A 19,085-nucleotide genomic window follows, 5' to 3' on the forward strand; every position below is an offset into this window, starting at 1 on the left:
GAAATTTTTCGATTTGTTTTACCCTTTTCCTGTGGTGTTGAGCAAGGGTGGACGATACATTGGTTGGTTTTCAGGATTTCAATTTTTGTGTTTTTATTTCTCGATCGTCGAAAAACTTTTGCAGTTTCCCTCCCGTAGGAGGAGAGAGGGGGTGTTGCGATTTATTTTTTCCATTACGAAGAACTCATTATTGTTCACGGTATTATTACTTGTTGGAGAACCCCCGTAACATCTAAAACAGTTTGATAGAGGGCTCCAGCTATCGATGCTAACTTATCCACGCAAATTTGATGCGCAGGGATTGGGAACTTGTTTTCATTCCCTTTCCGATACCCTTTTCGTTCGGCACGCTTCTATCTCTGACTCAGCTGTTCTATCTCTGACGAATAAACCAAGAAAACAGACGACCGCAAAACGGAAGTTGCCAGCACTAAAGTACACACACAAAAACATACACCCAGCGAGGAACTACGCAAACGCAAAATAGATGTTCCTATGAAAGCACCAGATAATGAAGGGGATACTCAAGCTAAGGAGCAACCCTGGACAACAGTCGTAAAAAAAACCAAAAGGAAAGAACCCAAAACTGATCGGTTGCTGCTCCAGTGGCATACAGGAGATAAAAGCCAAAATTTTTTAGCCGTTTGGACCCATCCACTAAAAGAAGTTTATGAAGAAGATCTGCCCTGAAGCTACATGTGAACAACTCACCTCGAAGCACCCTGAGAACTACTCGTCCTTCAAGATCACAATTGATATACACAACATTAATGATGTCATGAAACCAGAACTATGGGCTCCAGGTACTTACGTGACAAGGTTTTTTCACCCGCGCAAGGGCACCGAAACAGCGAAATGACCAGAGACATGCCGCCACAAACATGGTCCTAAAGGAGAATTCGTGTGTTAAACTTAAATATCCGGAGTATCCGCCATAAAATAAACCTTTTAATGTTTTTCTGCATAATTTAGATCTACCATAGGTTGTCTGCCTAACCGAAACTTGGTTAAAACAAGAAGAAGCCCTCAGTATAAAACTAGACTATTACAACCTCGCCAGCTACATTCCGACCGCGGTGGCGGGACAGCAATATTTATTAAATTAGGTATTAATTTTAAAACAAGGGAACTTTCATCCGTTAACTTAACTGATAAGGTTTTGTGATTAATCTGGAGTCATTATAACAAAAGCAATACGTATCAAGGGAATCACGGATAGAAATGATTGTTGCGCAATTACTTGAATCTTCTTCAAAGATTTTCACGGTGTATAATCATGATAAAACTGTCCACACTATTTCTAGTTGAAACCGAAATAACTTTCCGCTTATGTGGGTTTATTAGAGGCCAAATTTAATTGGATATACAAGGGAATCAACCATCCGCTCGCCACCCGAAAAAGGTGAATTCGTCGCATTTCGTCCACCTGCACACTAAACTTTCGGATCAAACGAATGGCAATGATTGTTAGATTCTGATTTGCGCCAAACGAAGGTTTAATTAAAACAAAGTCGAACAAACAGTTTAATGGCCTTACAAGGGATGCCGTCTCCATCCAATATTGAAAATGGAGAAACCACTTTTCGCAAATTCCTTATTTGTTCTAATTAGGGACAGAGGGCGACTACGTTAATTAAACGCTAATCTAAAAGCCTATTATCAATTCATGTTTATAATTCAGCAAAGGATGCATTTGCATTTGCACAATTTCTTTGTTCATTTAGTACCTTAAACTCTGTAACTGCTAAGTTATAACGAAAAAACGTCATACTGTACTTATTTTACACTTAACTGTTCAAAAATCCACAACACAGATTGTAGTAGGTATTAATTACGGTTCCACTTTATTTCAGGATGAAAGAACTAAGTTCGTCGATTTCTGCAATTTTTCCAACGAAATTAAAATCATTTGAAAGGAAAATAAAACCTTGAAATCTCAGTTTCTAGCCGATCCGAAAATACGTCACTGACACAATCCTAAAACTTAGAGCTTTGGAACGTAAATTCAAAAAGTTCAATCTGAGTAAACTTCCTCTAAATAGTCTAAATAAAATTTTATGATATTATTTTTGGTGGATTATTGTGGCAATTGTTGTTTGACCATGTGTCATGAGAAACCGTACAGAAAGGAATAATTTTGTTGAATAAAATGTCACGAAATGTTTTAGATGGTAGTTTTTAAGTCTCGGTCCTATTGAGTGTACTAAAAAAGGTTAATGGGGTTGCAATGAACAGTTTTATCTCTTCGATTATGTTGAGCTTTCAAAAATACATTTTTGATTGAGGTGCAGGGCTTGAGGAGCGGCCTTTCCCATGTCACTAATGATTAAGGTACGAATTTAGCTCCCAAATTCTTAGGACCCACTACGGTTAACCGTAATAATTTAACCTACAAGTTAAAAAATTCTAGGGGAAAAGCATATCCAAGATCTCGTGAACCCGATGACCATGGCTAGACGTTTGTTTTCGCCGGATTGTTCGTTTATTGACAGTTCCGCCTCATAGATTTTGGTGTATTCTTTTTCTGGGATTTAACTTGGAATATTTATTAATGTTCCATTTTTTTTTCTTCTTCTTATTCTTCGGGTGGTTGGTTGGGCACAGAGGATGGCCTCCGGATCGCAGCAACAACATCGGCTTGGGAATTTTTTTCCTCTTTTTCTTCTTATTTTCTGTGTTCTGTTTTCTTTTTGTTTTTTAAAGGCTTTCTCTATTTTACCATACTACTGTGTTGTTTTTCTTTTTTTAGGCTGGTCGAATTTCTAAATACCATGATGTTGGGTTTGTGTAGAGTTATTTAGGGAAATGGTTTCTTGTGAACTGTGAAAATATAGGCGGGGGAAGGAGGAGGGGAGAGGGGAAATTTTTCGATTTGTTTTACCCTTTTCCTGTGGTGTTGAGCAAGGGTGGACGATACATTGGTTGGTTTTCAGGATTTCAATTTTTGTGTTTTTATTTCTCGATCGTCGAAAAACTTTTGCAGTTTCCCTCCCGTAGGAGGAGAGAGGGGGTGTTGCGATTTATTTTTTCCATTACGAAGAACTCATTATTGTTCACGGTATTATTACTTGTTGGAGAACCCCCGTAACATCTAAAACAGTTTGATAGAGGGCTCCAGCTATCGATGCAAACTTATCCATGCAAATTTGATGCGCAGGGATTGGGAACTTGTTTTCATTCCCTTTCCGACACCCTTTTCGTTCGGCACGCTTCTATCTCTGACTCAGCTGTTCTATCTCTGACGAATAAACCAGTATTTCTTTGGTTAATTTGATTCCATTGTTATTTCCCTTGCATCTTCCCAGTTTTGTACATCGAAAGTAAAGTATTCAACGAAACTGGGTGGCGCTCAACCCTATAGTAAGTTATAAGGAAGGACCGAAAATTATATACCGTAAACGAAGCGACCGCTCTAGAAGATCTCAAGCCTTTCAATTTTCCAGTCCTGTGCTAGCTGGCCGTTTATGCGGCGTGTTTGAGTGAAAGTAGCGCCAACGTAATCCTACTGTTATACCACAAGGAGCCTTTCAAGAAGGTAACAAGATGATGTCCCAAGAAAGTCAAGATATTTTTGGGTGCCACAAAATTCAGAAAGAAAATGGGAAACGGGGGGGGGGGGGTAACTCAGCACAACCAACAACAAGTAAAAAAAGCCTAACAATGGCAGCTGCAGGGGATAGAGGTGAACCAAGGGGGTTGGATAAGAGGATGGGAGAATCCAGAAGAGAACAACAAGAAACTAAACTAAGGGAAGAACAGGAGACCCGAAGGCAAAATCGAGGAAAAGGAGGTAGAAAATGAACAGCAGAAATGAAGGATGGAAATCCAGGAAGTTCTTAAAAATCGCCGAGATAACCAACGGTAAGAGCTATTGAACTAATGGCAAGTAACAAATAGCCCTAACAGGTTAAAAAAAGTTACTAAAACGCATGCAGTTTGGACTGTCCAACATGAAGAAGAAATTGTAAACGTGAAAGGAGACTGGAAGAGACCGGAGCGACCAACGAGTTACCAAAAAATTACCAACGTTTAGTTTATTTCAAGTCTAAATACATTTCACCTAGGTATTTGGGGAGTTCCAGCTTAGAACCTCGAATTAATAACCTCAACCACCCCAAATCCGTGTTGTGGTGGTTAATTACGAGTTTCAGTGGATTTTTGGCGTAGGCATATTTTGTTCGTATTTAAAATTTCTAACAAATACACTCCGATAATTAGTTTTTATAAATTCTCAACATTTCATAGATGCATTTAATTAAGTCAATATGCCAAATTAGCAATTGAAATACTCAGAACCATATATGTTTAATCATATGCGAGACTAAGTGGAAAACAAATGTAAAGAAAACCCGAGAGAAAACCTCTCTAGAAATTTTAATTCGTTCAGAGTTCATCAACCAAATTAACAATTTCACCTCAGCATCCACAACTGGTATTCTGCTCGTTAAAATGCGCTCCATAGATATAATTTTTTTCATCTTCAACTTCTACTGAACTGACAAATAAGGAAAGAAGTAAGAAAAAATCTGCTTACGTAAGTTTCGATCAGATCACTACGATGCGGCACAAAATAATTATGATCCTCCATTTCTCTTCGTTTTTTCACCCTTACGAAGTGTTCGGTTGGGTTGAGACTTTTTCTCGTACAGGCACTAGTTAGAAACTCCTCCACCGACATACCTTCTCTAACGTATACAGTCACAGTCACCGAATCGGGCACCGTAACTTTGATAGTTTTCTCAGCTTCTTCTCGAGAGTTCATCTAAAAATAGAGTCATCGATTATTAGCAACAGGCCATAAATTTTATTATACGGACATCATAAACCAATGTCGCCATTATCAACTTTGTAATAAACAATTAATTTCCAACACTTAAAGCAGTGTTTATTACGGCAAAACTTAATGGCCGCTTTGGTTTTTGATGCATTACAATATGTATTACGTGTAGATAGTTTTTCAGTCATATTTAAAGCACATTGATAGGCCATTTGCACAATCGTGACATAAATCCAAAATATGTAAAAGGGGTTATTGGCTTCGAATCCTTTTCCTATTAGTTTTAACAACACCTATTCTGGAGTAGGGATGGGTTTTATCAAGCAACATTTCTCTTACTTACGGAACCTAACTTGACTTCCACATATAACACCCTTTCTTATCTTTTAACTAATAATTGTTGCTGGTTTCTGATAACCATACCGCTGACCATTACAGTTAATCCGTATTCAGGTGAATGGATTGAAATAATAACGTGTAATTGAGTACATTTAGGAACAAATAAGCTGAAGCAGTAGGTAAAGTGCCGACGAGAAAAATCTAAAAAAATTTTACTTCAGGTATTTTGTTACTATGGACGGTTTCTAATTAAAAAAATGTCCCAAATTGTAGTTTTGAATCGAATGAATCTAAATATTTCAAATTGTCACAAGTTTACAATTGATTTTATTTTATGCAAACAAAAATGTATCGAAGTATCCCATAATGAAGGATACTTTAGTAAGCAGACATTTGGTTGGGAAATCACCACGTTTGTTGATGAGATTTTACTTCCAAACTGTACACCAGTGAGTGACTCTTCGATTGATGTGATTTAAGAGATGCGTAGTAGGTAAGTAAATATTTGCGTTCGAATTTTCCGCTTTCCAATAGACAGTTGATGCAATTCCTAGGCTGTAATCATCACCAACTTTGGTTTTGATATTGAAAGGCTTAGATAAGGATTTTAAATAGAGGTAGGATAGGTCCGACTCTATTATGGTAACGGGTGTAGTTGTTTTTAATTTATAGTTAATTATTTTTTACTCGCCACACTACAGCTAAAGGAAATTGCATCCTTATCATTCTATTTTTACCATGAGATTATATTAGGTCAACGCATAATGTGTAGGATTAAGAGGGTCAATTAATAAGGTGCAGATTATTAAAAAGTGCGAGTGTGTGTACCGTACCAACAGTAAAGCACCAAATTAACTTGGCGTAGAAATTTTGAGTTGGATCCATCGTTCCTCGAAAGTGGCGTAGAAGTAACCTATAATAAATTCATTTCATTCTCATTTAGTTACTCCTATGTGCATTTATTACTATTTCATATTTTCCTTTTTATTATATTACTCAGTTATAAGCATTACTTGATTATGTTAATTCTAATTGTATTCAGGGAGTCGGTGGAAGATCAAAACCTGCTTGTGCAGCAACTGAACCGATAACCCCTGTGGTTTCCATTTCTTTAATTTGGTGGCAATAAACACATTATTATTATAAAGAAAGCGTTATCAAAAAACGGTGGAAACCCCATTGTTAATATTTCATTTTTGGTCTCATATTTTAGAAGGAAAGAGAAAGAACATATGACGAGCTGAAAAATAAACGTCTACAAAATAATGGTTTCGTACCCTTTTCAGGTCTGTTACGGTTCTGTCTATACAAGGTGTTTTTTTTGGAGCTTTAGTTAAAGTTGTATAAAAATCATATCAATCATTTCATTTTGACAAAAATTATTCATTTTATTTTTTACGGCCTACTAGCTACATTATGTCTGAAAAATTAAAAAATAAGTCAAAAATGCGAGATTAAAAGAAAACTACCAAAGATAAAGATCGATAACCTTATATCGTTTGAAAGTTTATCAAATTTCGTATCTAAAAAATATAAAAAAGTGCGAGATTGCAATTGAAAAAATTAAGTTATCTATGAATGAAATCTTCTAAATTGGCAAATCCGATTTCTTAAAACGTAAAAAAAGAATTCCACCCTACTCGCCCGGCCTACATTGGTACATTTTATGGTAAAGTAATTCCACAGTCACAGCTTACTAAGTTTGACAATAACTGCGATGTTCAATTTTTTTCAGACATACGCTTTATTAAAAAATATCGATTTGCGGCTAAACGAAGAATCCAAATATGCAATAATATACAGGGGGTTCCAGTTAAACAAATATAGTTAAATAAATAAATGTAGTTAGAGTTTAAAGTTGTTTAGAATTAAAAGGTGCATACAAAACTGTTTTTACATGTTTTATTAAGTTTTTGGTATACCCGCAAATTGAAAAATAAATTTCAACATTTCTGTTATTAGTTGCAATAGCCATCACTTTTGTTGTCTACAGTTTTTTTCTGTAAAATGTACAGGAGGGTAGAATATTGCATAAAACTAATTTCCCATGTTAAATCCCTATGTTCCTACTTACCGTGCACCACCCGGTATACAAAGATACTTTTTGACGTTCTCCGAAATTGCTATCTTAAGGATTTTCGAAACAGTTACCTCTCATAAGATGTACGTCAATTCATGTTTTCCACCGAAATTAATAAACCAAACTTTGTACTGTGTAGTTTTTATGAATTAGAGTACCACTACTCCAGTCTATTTCCAAGTGGCGCCTTTAAACTCGTTGCGCGACACCTGTTTCTTACTATACTATTATCGTCCCATTTTGTGCATTGCCAAGGATCAGCTTTGGTGGTAGTGAGATTCATTTCTTGTAAAACAACCGTGGCTGATTGTGTAGAGAGTTAATATCTGAAGGAGGATTCCGCTTCGTTAACTTCTAATCGTAAAGCCTTTTTTACATTAAACATCTACAATTTAAATTTGGATTTACTATATCACACCTATGAATGTATCTATGTTCGATCGAGAGTTCGCATTTCCCGGAGCAGTGATTTACTTTCCATAATACTAATACCTCTCCCAAATCTAAGCTTCTATATGTTGCAAATGTATGTATGTAGGTATCTTTATATCTCCCTGTTACCTCTATTTAAAATACCTACCTATCCAAACCCTCTGGGTCGTTCAATTCATTCCCTGTTAGAATTTGATTATGAATTAGTTTTGTGAAGTGAGTGATGATATAAGCCGAAGAAATGCGCAAACCCTTTTCAAACAGAACTGTTGGAAAGTGGAAAACCGATCTCAAATATTTACTTACTACTACTTGCAGTTCATCATTTGCTGATCCACCAATGTACAAGTTTAACCAATGTTTTATAAGAAGTAAAAATCGCATAACGAACGCCTTGTCATTCTAACAGCGTAGCTTAAAAGTTTCCCCCCGACGAAATTGTTTCTAAATTAATGTCGTGAGCTTAGTAAAATTTGGAAGCTGCCCAAAACTCGTGTAAACTTATCGCTATCACAAAATGTAGGATTAGACACGTACATCTAATTGCTTTCTGGAAGACAAACACAATTTGTTAATCTATACAGGCCAATAAAATAGGAGATATTCGACGTCTGTTAAAAGCTAGAAAATCGAATTGCGAGGGCGAGGCTTACCTGAAGCGATCTTCTGCTTGAGCCACTGTTAGATCTGGAAAGCATAGGCGGTCTCCTTTTCGTAGCTCCTCTACCAGCAAGAAGATTATTAAGCAGGGAAGGGCTTCTAGCGCAAATAAATGCGTGAAACGAGGAAACCGTAAAAACTCCAAGTTTATTAAGAGTATTCTTGTTGCTCTCGAAACGTGAGTAAGTAAAGACTGAAAAAAGCAAGACATCAATATTACTTTTCTCTACACGAACAGCGCTAATTATTGCGATGCGATATCGCTGCTCTATTTCGGCACGTATCCTACCGTTATTGGGTTAGTGTGATTGATTAAAGTCTAACAAGTTTTCGGAAGTTATTCTAAGGAAAGTTATAACGATAAAATGTAATGTGATACTTTCACGTACCTTGGGATTGGGAAGTTCGCCACTCTGCAAACTGGCCATATAGCAACGTAAGCGAAATTGTTCGCAGTGCAGTCTCTCCAAGTTTTCCTCCCATTGCACCACTTGGTTTCCAAGCTGTTGTCTTGCATCCGAATCTCCGACAACCGACTGCTGTAATTCCGCCATATGTTTTAGCTTGTGATCCTGAAACGAAATTGCTTTTTATTTCGGCAACAAAAACCCGATCTTTATTTAAGATCATACCAAAGCCGTAGTAATTTGCGGAATCGAAGTATAAAATTTCTTAATTAGCTAGCACAGATTTACGTCTTTTATTACAATCTTGTTACGATCTTGTTATGTATTAATTTGGTCGTTAATTTTTAACGGGTAGTAATTTTGCTGATCACTGGTTTGCGAAAACGAGAGAATCGTATGCAATAGAGAAAATGCGGCTGCATCCCTAACGAAACGTGAGTGAAAAGTGATAAATGGCGACTACCTAGCCATTGTAACTTTAGCAGAAGTGTATTAGCAACTTTTCCAAAACGTATTAGAGATTTCTAGGTTAATAGATATACTCCCTAGGCAGTTTCTTTGCGGTTTATCCATTCGGAACAAAACGAAATGTATAATTTTTTGCATGCGCCCAAGAACTTGGACATTTGGCTTGCTTCTCACAAGTTAGAATTTTTCTCAACGTGCTCATAAGGTAAAATTCAGATAATTATTATTATTGGCGGGTAAGTTATGGAGTCATTAATATTCAACAACTTTACAATGCCTACGGATAAACATGTTATATATTTAGAGTGGGAACATAGATACAAGAGAAGAATAGAAGCCCTCAAAAGTATTGCATCACGAACAATGGTTTGTTTACATTTATAGCAACAATTTCGGATAGTAGTTGTCAGATCAATTATTTCAGGTTCCGTTTCAAAAATATTATCTGCACACCTACTGTTCGCTGATAACAAAAAGAGTCGCATGTCTCTGCATGTATGTAAAACAGTTATAACAGCATATATTTAGGATGCAATGGGCCTCGGAAAATAATGAAGATAGGGATTTAGGGTAATTTTTTTACAGCAAAGACAAGTGGAAGTTATTGTTAATACCCAAAGTCTGCTATGTATTTCTCTGTCTTGCACGATCCGAAGAGGAAGAAGAATAGAATATGGATATCAAACAATTTTAGTTGTTCATTGGACTTAAATTTGAGCTTGTTTAAAAGTGAAATACTAGGTACTTTAACCACGTACCTATATACCTTATCATATTGAGGATATTCACATTCACTAAATGAAGTTTTAGGATTGCGTATTAGATTTTGAATCATTTTTCCAAAAATTTAAATGCACCTCCATATTGACTTTTACATAGAATGAAAGGCACATACCTATATGTGTGTTAATTAGGCCTAGGAAGTCGGTATTCATCGAAACGAAACGAACAAAAGATGATGGGAAAGAATCAATTTCCCATATGGGGCGTGGTAATAAATAGACGGCAAATTACATAAAGGGCATTGAAAGTAATACTTTGTGTGATTATTTCCACACAAGCGTGAACGTTCTAATCTAGAAACAAGATACTGTCAACGTGATTTTAACATTATTTGACAGACGCTTACTATCTTTATATTACAGTACCTAAGTAGAGAGAACATGCGAACTGCGCATCTTACGATAGCCGTCTAATAGATAAAAATGTCAGAAGCTTAACATTTGTTAAGTTTTTTCCTCGCCATTTAATAATACTCTCATCTAAATTCGTATGTCATCTATGTATTTCCTTTGTAAACCCATTTAGTTAAGATGCAAGTTCTGAGTGTTATAGGTTTCATTTACAACAGTTGTTTGTTTCGTCGCCAGAGGTCGTGCAGATTTTTTTCATGATACTTATAATTCTATCCATTCTTTAATTTGATATCACGTCAGATTGTTGGAGAGAAATTTAGTTATTTGTGTATCGTGAAGTAGTTTTCTTGAAGTTACCTTTATATACTGATTTGTACGGACAATTCGTTGCTGCTTTTGCTAGTGTAAAGTCATTCGAATGTGTGTCGTGGTATTGACTATCCCTCATAACTCATAACTTATATTGTTTCCTGTTGTTGACAATATAATAATGTATTAGGACGTGTCATAAAAATGTTGGTGGGTTGGTTTGTGTTGTTATCTGTTACAGATAAGGCAGAAAAGCGCCCTTCTGAGCTCAAAAGGACGTTCAAAAGTTTATAGGTAATTTTTTAAATCCGCGTCGATTGTCGATTGCTTGATATAACGTTTGATTAAATACTGGTTTTCGACACAATCGTATTGTAATGACTACATTTGTTTGATAGTCATTTAACATGTGCCGAAGCCTGTTGTGATACGTTGATTCTTTATTCTTTTACAGATTGCAACCACTCCAGTATAAGTACTAGCAATTTTCAGAATCATGTTTTCCAATCCCCAGTAGATGTGTTTCGTTTAGACGATCTTTCCGCCTTTTGTGAGTACCCTCCTCCGGCACTTCTTTCTGCAGATATTTGCACTTAAAGCACCAGACGTTTCATTTGTCCTGTATGAGTACCTTCTTCCGACACTTCGTTTTCAAGATATTCGTTTCGACTTTACCATAATATGTCTTGTCCAGACGGCTCATTTTACCTTTGTGAGTAGGTACTCTCCGAAAAACGTTTTCGAGATGTTCGCGTTTAAAGTTTTGATATCACCATGGAGATATTTCTTTCAGACGTCCCCATTCTCCCTTTGAGAGGCCCTCCTCCGACAATCCACTCTTGATATATAAGGATTTAGAGTAGGTAGGTAGGTAGCGAATGATTCCTCATCAATTTCTCCCTCACCACACCTCTCCAACCCCTCATCTCGAAAAGGAGTCGCGTACAAAAGTTACAGTTTATACAACATTGCAAAATCTAAGATCAATTGGTTGATGGCATTTAAAAGTTTTGGCCCCCTCCACCCTATACTATCATTTGGCATGCTATATGCCATCTTTTTAAGACTTTCTGGACTTAAAAATAGTTGGAGCGTTGGAGGGAGAATATTTGTATTACCATTAGTAATTAGTAAAGTACTCATTCTCTTTGATTAACAAATGAAATGATCGCTTATCGAGTAGACTTTAACTTGGCTCGACAGATCGTGAGGTAAACGTATTTTTTGCGAATAAAACATTCGGTATAGTGGCAGAATACTTTGAGAACGTTAATAAAATTTGTTCCACAGAGACGATCCGAAGGCAGAAATTATCCGTACGTATATAACATTGTTTATACATAGAGCTAAAAAATGAAATGAAACGTGAGTGTACCCCAAACAAACCTAACTATTATTAGGTTTCAATAACAGGACTAGAGGAGTGCTTTCAACGAAATACGTCAAAGGCGTACTTTATCAATTTTTCATATTTGATGCTCTCTTGCACTCTATTATCTTCTTCTACACGTACCTTATGTTGCGCCATTATGTTACAGACAGCATATTTTCGAGTAATTTTTTATAACTACACATATTGTTCGCAAGATCCATTAATCTTATAAAGAGATTTTTTATTTATAACGGAATTGGAGATAAACACATAAAGTGTGTATGAAAGTACAATAATGTTTTTTAACAACTCTATAAAAGAAGTAATCATAGAAATCACTCAAGACTACAACTTTTACGACTTTGGGGATAACTACCAAATTCAGTACACGAACTTTTCCAGATCACGAACGAACGCGCGAGTATAAAAAAGAAGAAAAAACGTTACAAAATTCTCAAGGGTTTAAGACGATCACTCTATTAACTTCCTCCATGCATACAGAACAACCATTAATTAATAAAAAATGAAAACGTTTCTAATTTAGAAGATGAATGCACTATAATTTCCTTTCACCTTCATCTTGAATATAAAATTACCTGTATTGAATATTATAGACAACAAAACGCCGCAGTCGCGAAGTGAAAATTAAGATTCTTTTAAAAATTAATTTAGGCAAAAACTGTTTTATAACTTAATCAAGCTGGCGTAGGAAGTTTTGTGAAAGCTTTCTAATAACCCACAACCACCTGCGGTATAATTTACCCGTTCCATTCAAATTTTTTCCGTCCGAAGGAATCCTGCTTAAAAAGGTTTTTACGATATTACCCGATATCCTTTTTTACGTACCATCGCGATCGAGAAATGAATACAAATTCAACGACTCTCTATTCTGGACGCGCCCGCATTTTTCACTTACGCGTATCCGAAACAATTACCTAAAAAAATAAACTATGCGAAGTTTGATACTCGAAGCTACAGCCCATTTCACATCGAATCGTAAATCGTAAAACATCGACTTGTAAGGATTACGGTCGTTACTTTAGTTGTTTTGGGATCTTGGAACAGTTCCAACACGTCGAACGAACGAATGCGTTAGTTTCCCTTAAAATTATACATTTGTAACACCCTGATTGTCTCCAGATTACTTTGAGTAGGTATCAGAAGACTTTACACCTAAATCGGTAACGACATTTACAGTGTGTAACGGAACATAATTTGCGTTATACATATGGATTGTCTGAAATAGTAGCTTTATAGAAGTTATCGTGCAAATAATGCTGATTTATTTCGCAGATATTTCCAAACCATTAATTAATCCTTATGGCAACAGTTTCTTCCGCTTAGATTACGCGGGGTCTACGCACGAGAGCAAATTTTAATTAGTTGCAAAATTATAGTAAGATCTACAAACTCATATGGAGCTGCTATGTTGATGCAAAAAGAATGTGAATCTTCACCATTTTGGTAAGTTATAAAATGGCAATAAGATCCACCAACTCATATTAAATATAGAAAGGAATGCCGTTGTTGACGGAACTGGAAACCGCCAAAACTGTGAAACAAAAAGTGTACAGTAAAAAATATGTGAAGACGTTGCTTTGATTCTCTCTCAAAAATACGCTCCTTTAAACTTTGAACGTAGAATGTCATTAAGTATTTTCCGAAAAACAAACTTTGCAAACTATTTGAAGTTTTCTTTTACACAGAACACTTCATGTTTTTTTCTCAAACCGATAACCCTTTAGAGAAATCGCTGATTTATCGTTAAAGGCGATACTTCCTTCCAGTTGAATTGCAAATTTGGAAGACTGATATTTTATATAGTTACGGCATAGATGTTATCGATGTCGTAAACAAAGCGAAAGAGAAGTAAGTGTTTGACAAGAGCAGAATATGTTCTCTAAAGTACAAAGTTACAACTGTATGTAACTAAATGGTTGAATTTCGAGAAAAAAGGTGAATAAGGATTAGCCATTAGGACAAGAAGGGAATATTTAAAGTAGAACGTTGGAGACCATTGGGATCACTTACGCTGTAAGTAGGACAGAAGGTTGGGGTCGGTTAAATTAGACACATTTTCAAAGACTATTCTCAAATGTCGTTAGAACAAGAAGAGAACATTGTTTAGCTATGTTAAACATAGTTTCCGGTTCGTCTTAGCTGTGGCTTGCGGTACTTTACAAACTTTCGTGTTGGCATCCCTTTATCGTTTTTGTTACTTGAAATTTAGGAAGATAAAATAGGTGGGTTTCGAATTCAGCTCTGAATGTTATTCACTAAACATAGACAAGAAATTTCATTACTATACAGATCTGAAAGCACACTATAAAGTGTAAGATGAATAAAACTACACCTTGATTCCACTTTATCTTAATATACAGGGTAGAAATTTTGTCTGGAACACTGAATATATCTACAATCTACCAATCTAGGTACTTTAAATTTGTGGTTAGTGGCGTACTCCTTAATTATTGCAACGGTTTTGAAGAGCGCAGACGCGCTGAAATTAATGCAATCAAGCTGTACAACAAATAACATTTAATAGAAAACATAGTGACCAAGTTGTATTTAAACAAGATGAAAAGTTTAAATGTGTGGCAAAAAATATTCAACTAGAAAGTACCAGTAATTTATTAAAGTCTTTCTGCGTCGAAGCAAATATCACATTTTCTTAGCTGCAGATTTAGAGATAAGATTAAGAAGAGCAAGGAAATCTGCGGATAGTAGAAAATGGAATTTGGAAAAGTTGAGAGAATCGGAAAAGGATGAGATAGGGTGTAAAATGGAAAGACAAATAGAAGCCGAACATCAAGGACGGAAGAAATTGCGTAGAAGCATTGATAAAGGAAGGTGTAACAAAAATTCGCAAAGACTGCATCATAGTCTAGTCAAATTAGACTTAAAAATGCTAAATGGTTACAAAAGGTTCGGTAGAAGATTTTATTTTTCAGACTTGTTTAAATAGTAAAGAGAGAGAAAAAACCAAGTTTGACAATGCGACTGAAGTCGGGAGAAATGTTTGTGGTCAAAAATCTACAAAAATTTCTGACTTTTTTCGGTTTTTCCAAAATAACTCGTCAACGGCATTATTTGGTTAAAATCATAAATCAATCATAAATAAATAAATAAATCACTTTAACCGTAAGGGTATAGATAAAGTGAAATGACATCTGTCATTCTTATTTCAAATGCACGTTATAAAATGACGTTCAGAACATATGACAATTTTGTTTACGACGCCAGAACCAAAGCTTACTATTTTTGACGTCTCCAAATTAAATTCAGAATTGTCAGAAGCTTTACAATGGTTTATATGGCTTCTGCTATAAAATAAAGTTTTGTATTATATACTAAAGGGAAAGTAACCATCTCGTGAAAGTTAATTCACACAATGGTTTAAATATCCTTTTATCGTCTTGTGTAATAAATAACTATTCATTTGATATTTCATTTGGCGCCCTAGCATGTATAGTTTAGGAGATACACAATTTAAAATACCGTGTTTTTCTCAATTTTTGGAAATAATACCATTTTTAGCGCATTTTTAAAGAATAAAAAGAAATATGAGAAAATTAGTTTGTCTCAGATTTTTCATGTACATCCCTCTAGTGATTTCTATGTGAAACTTTTGAAAATGGGAGGAGGGAGATGGGCAAATACACGTTCCACCGTTCATGGTATTCAAATGAAAGGTCTCAACGAATGAAAATATCTTTTACCAATCATAGTTTTCCTCATACGCCCCTTATCGTGATCGATTATAACTACTTATATCTCAAGAGCGGATTCTCGGGAAAAGGTACTCACAAAAGGCGACTGGGACGTCTGGGAGAAATATATCTATTGACGATGGCATAACTTTAAAAGCCAATATCTCGAAAACGGTTTGTCGGAGGAGAGGAAAAATTAATCCTCTGAACGAGATATACCTATCCGATATACCAACCGAATATCTTGAAAACGAAAGGTCAGAAGAGGGCACATACAATGCCGATGTTTTAATCATTACTACTACTTTTTCGAAAGCAAGTGAATTTAAAACTATTGAAAATAGGTGAAGATATTTAGTTATAGTTTAGTTTAGTGTAGTAGATAGTTTCATTGTCGGCAAGAGGACACTCTACAAATAACATACTCTTCCGAAAACCTGGAAATGGAAGTAAAGCAGACTCAAGCAAAAATTTAAAAATTAAATAAATAAATGTAGGTGTTTATTTCTATATGTATACCTAATCTATTTGTGTAAATTTATTTTCAAGTCCAACAACGTAAAAGATGGTTTATTTTCAAAAATTACTAAAAACACGAAACTTTAAATTAGTGTATCTCCTAAACTATACATGTCAGGGGCCCAAATAAAATATCAAATTAAAGGTAAAACATGCTTCCACCTAAGTACTGCCGTTGGCCAGTTATTGTAGAAAAACCGAAAAAAGTCAAACATTTTTGCAGATTTTTGACCACAGAAATTTCTCCCGACTTCAAACACATTTACGAACTTGGATTTTTCTCTCTCTTTACTATTTAAACAAGTCGCAAAAATAAAATCTTCTACCGGTCCTTTTGAACCATAAAGTACAAATTGACTGGACTATCAGTTTCAGCAATGGGCCAAGAATAAAGAAACCTTGGATAACAAAAAAAATGAAAGGAGGAAAGAGCTGACATTTAAGGACAGACGAAGGAAAAAGGTTGTACAGTATGGTTTAACAAGTAATGTAGGGAAATTGAAGAAATGAAGAAAGTAGGTAGGTATGCGATTAAGTGAAGACAAATCAGCTAAGTAGAGAGAGAAAAGGTGGAACTATGCAGAGATAGAAATAAAAAATAAGAATGGCAAGTTTTTGACATAAGAAAGCAACGTATTGGGAAGATTATATCAAGCAAAGAACAAACCAATACGGCTGGCGGTGGAAGAGGAAGCAGAGAATGACATCAGGGAAGGCATTTTATCAACGGAAGTAATGGCAGGCATAAAAGAAATGAACAATGGGAAGGCAGCATGAGTCGATAATATCCCCATAGATTTATTGAAATGTCTGCAAGAAAAACGAATAAAAGAAATTACATCTCTTTATAAAAAAGTCTACGAAAGTTTCAGAAATTATGTCAATTTTTTCTTTAAAGTGCATGTGTTTTAGTATCATTTAAAATCGGTAATATCCCAATTAAAGGTAATAATTTTTTATATTGTTTAAAGAATAATAGCAACATTTACTGAAAAAAAAGATTTTAAAATTTTATTTTCGCGGTGGGTATTTATCAATGTCAATAGTTTTTATTGAAAACTTAGTATCAATAGTATCTACCGCGGCCGTGGTGAATCATTATTTGTATTGTTTAAACAATAATAGTAACATTTACGAAAAAATTTGATTTTCTAAATGTTTTTTTTAATACTGAAGAAAGTATTCCAGGAAAATGTTCAGGGAGAAAGGAGGCAGTTACTGAAACTCCAAAAAAAGATTACTGGACAAATAACAAAAAAATTACTAAAATTGCAATAAATTACTGATAGTACCAAAATCACCAACCCCATGGTCCTTTTGTCAAAAACAAAACCTTATGTGCAGCAAGAGTTTAGAGCCTTGGAATTTCAATCTTGCTGAAAAGAGCTTTTTGCTATAACTTGAGTCCCCATCTGTAAATCATTTGCGACACCTTGTATATTTCACAGTTGATACGCCGCATTATGCAAGTTATATGTCAGTTGCTTTGGCGAAAATGAGGTTTGCTAAAGTTACAAATGGTAACAGTAACGGAAAACTTATTTATGTTTCCCGATTTGGCGGTAATAAAATCCGAATGGCATGCAATATCGTTATTAGTTCCATACAAATTTCGGCAATATATTACTTACGGTTTCTATAGCTTTTTCAAGCCGGAATATTTCCTCCTGTAAAAGATGAAGTGTTCCGGTCTTTCCTCGATGTCTTGCGAAAGCGGCAGCGCATGCACTATGAATACTATTCACCCAATTTTCGAGTTCGACCTGAAAGAACACATTGCATTGTAGGTATAGAAATGTGTAGGTACGCGGGGGAGTTTCCCGAACTTAACCCCTTCAAATAAATGTTGCACAGTTTCAGCTTTTGTGATCGCGGTAATTCAGATGAGGTTCAGGTACGGTATATAAAAGAGTCGGTTGAACAACCGTCAATATTTACCTCTCAAAATCTAAATCACGAACGTTTTCGTGTTTGTAAAAGATAATTACGGACTTTGCATTCACAGTTTTTGCATTTTTCACGAAGTAATTTAAAAGCTATACAGCCTTAGGCTTCATCAAAAGCGCCATAATTACCGTAAAGATCTCCAACGGTTTCTTTATCCTTAGAAATTGCGCATATTAAAAAGCGCTTATTTACCCCCTTTCTTTCGCAAGTACGCCGCATATTCACTACAGAAATGAATCGATTTCAATGGCAACGGGGTCGTTCGAGCAAATGCAAAGTAAGATACCAACCTGGCACGGAGCTTGAAAAAGATATGCATCGCCGAAGGCTGTACTAAGACAAAAAATATAATCTCTCTTGGGATGTTCGGGAATGGGTTGCATAATGGCACCATCAACAATAATAAGATGCTTTGGAGCAGCTTCGACCGATCGTCCCTCTCGCGAATCGCAGGGATAAAACAGTAAGGTTGTCCCCTTCAGGCAAACCCAGTAACCTTTCCATCCGCGTTTCCTCGCTAATTCGATTTGATGTTTTTTCCGTAACAGCCACTTCTTGACACTAAGGAATCTGTAAAACGATAAGAAAACTCAATTAATTTACAGCTCGGCGATAATAAATTATCCGCCCCTCCGGCTGATTTATCCCGCACCCCTTTACATTTAGAGCCGAATTAATAATTTTGAACTTCAGATTTATTGAATGTGAGAATTAGAGAAAGATTTACATAATTTTCCGCCGCTCATGCGTTGCATGTATAAATTCTTGAATGTGTGCCAAATTTCGATGTTTTCCTCAAGGCGCATTCGAGAAAAATTGCAAAATTCATTTCTAATTTGAAATTACTGACTAAACAAAATTTAATTTGCCTTTAGAAGCTTCAAGACTATATAACAAGGATTTTCGAAGAGGACATATTTGTGAGCTGC

The 19,085-nt window shown here is 35.6% G+C and overlaps 1 protein-coding gene across 1 annotated transcript in view; it reads right to left on the reverse strand.

Moving 5' to 3' along the window:
* The window catches only part of LOC116163343 (protein still life, isoforms C/SIF type 2-like), a 29,978-nt gene extending 11,252 nt beyond the window's left edge, over positions 1-18,726 (reverse strand). Inside the window, 6 exon segments of the mRNA XM_031477229.1 lie at positions 4,535-4,762; positions 8,282-8,454; positions 8,457-8,481; positions 8,678-8,860; positions 17,841-17,972; positions 18,447-18,726. Of these exon segments, the coding sequence (XP_031333089.1) occupies positions 4,535-4,762; positions 8,282-8,454; positions 8,457-8,481; positions 8,678-8,860; positions 17,841-17,972; positions 18,447-18,539 (834 nt within the window). The 5' untranslated portion in view covers positions 18,540-18,726.
* Between the last annotated feature and the right edge of the window lie 359 nt (positions 18,727-19,085).

Source organism: Photinus pyralis, unplaced genomic scaffold, assembly GCF_008802855.1.
Source record: "Photinus pyralis isolate 1611_PpyrPB1 unplaced genomic scaffold, Ppyr1.3 Ppyr1.4_LG2, whole genome shotgun sequence".
In the NCBI taxonomy this organism is placed as follows: domain Eukaryota; kingdom Metazoa; phylum Arthropoda; class Insecta; order Coleoptera; family Lampyridae; genus Photinus; species Photinus pyralis.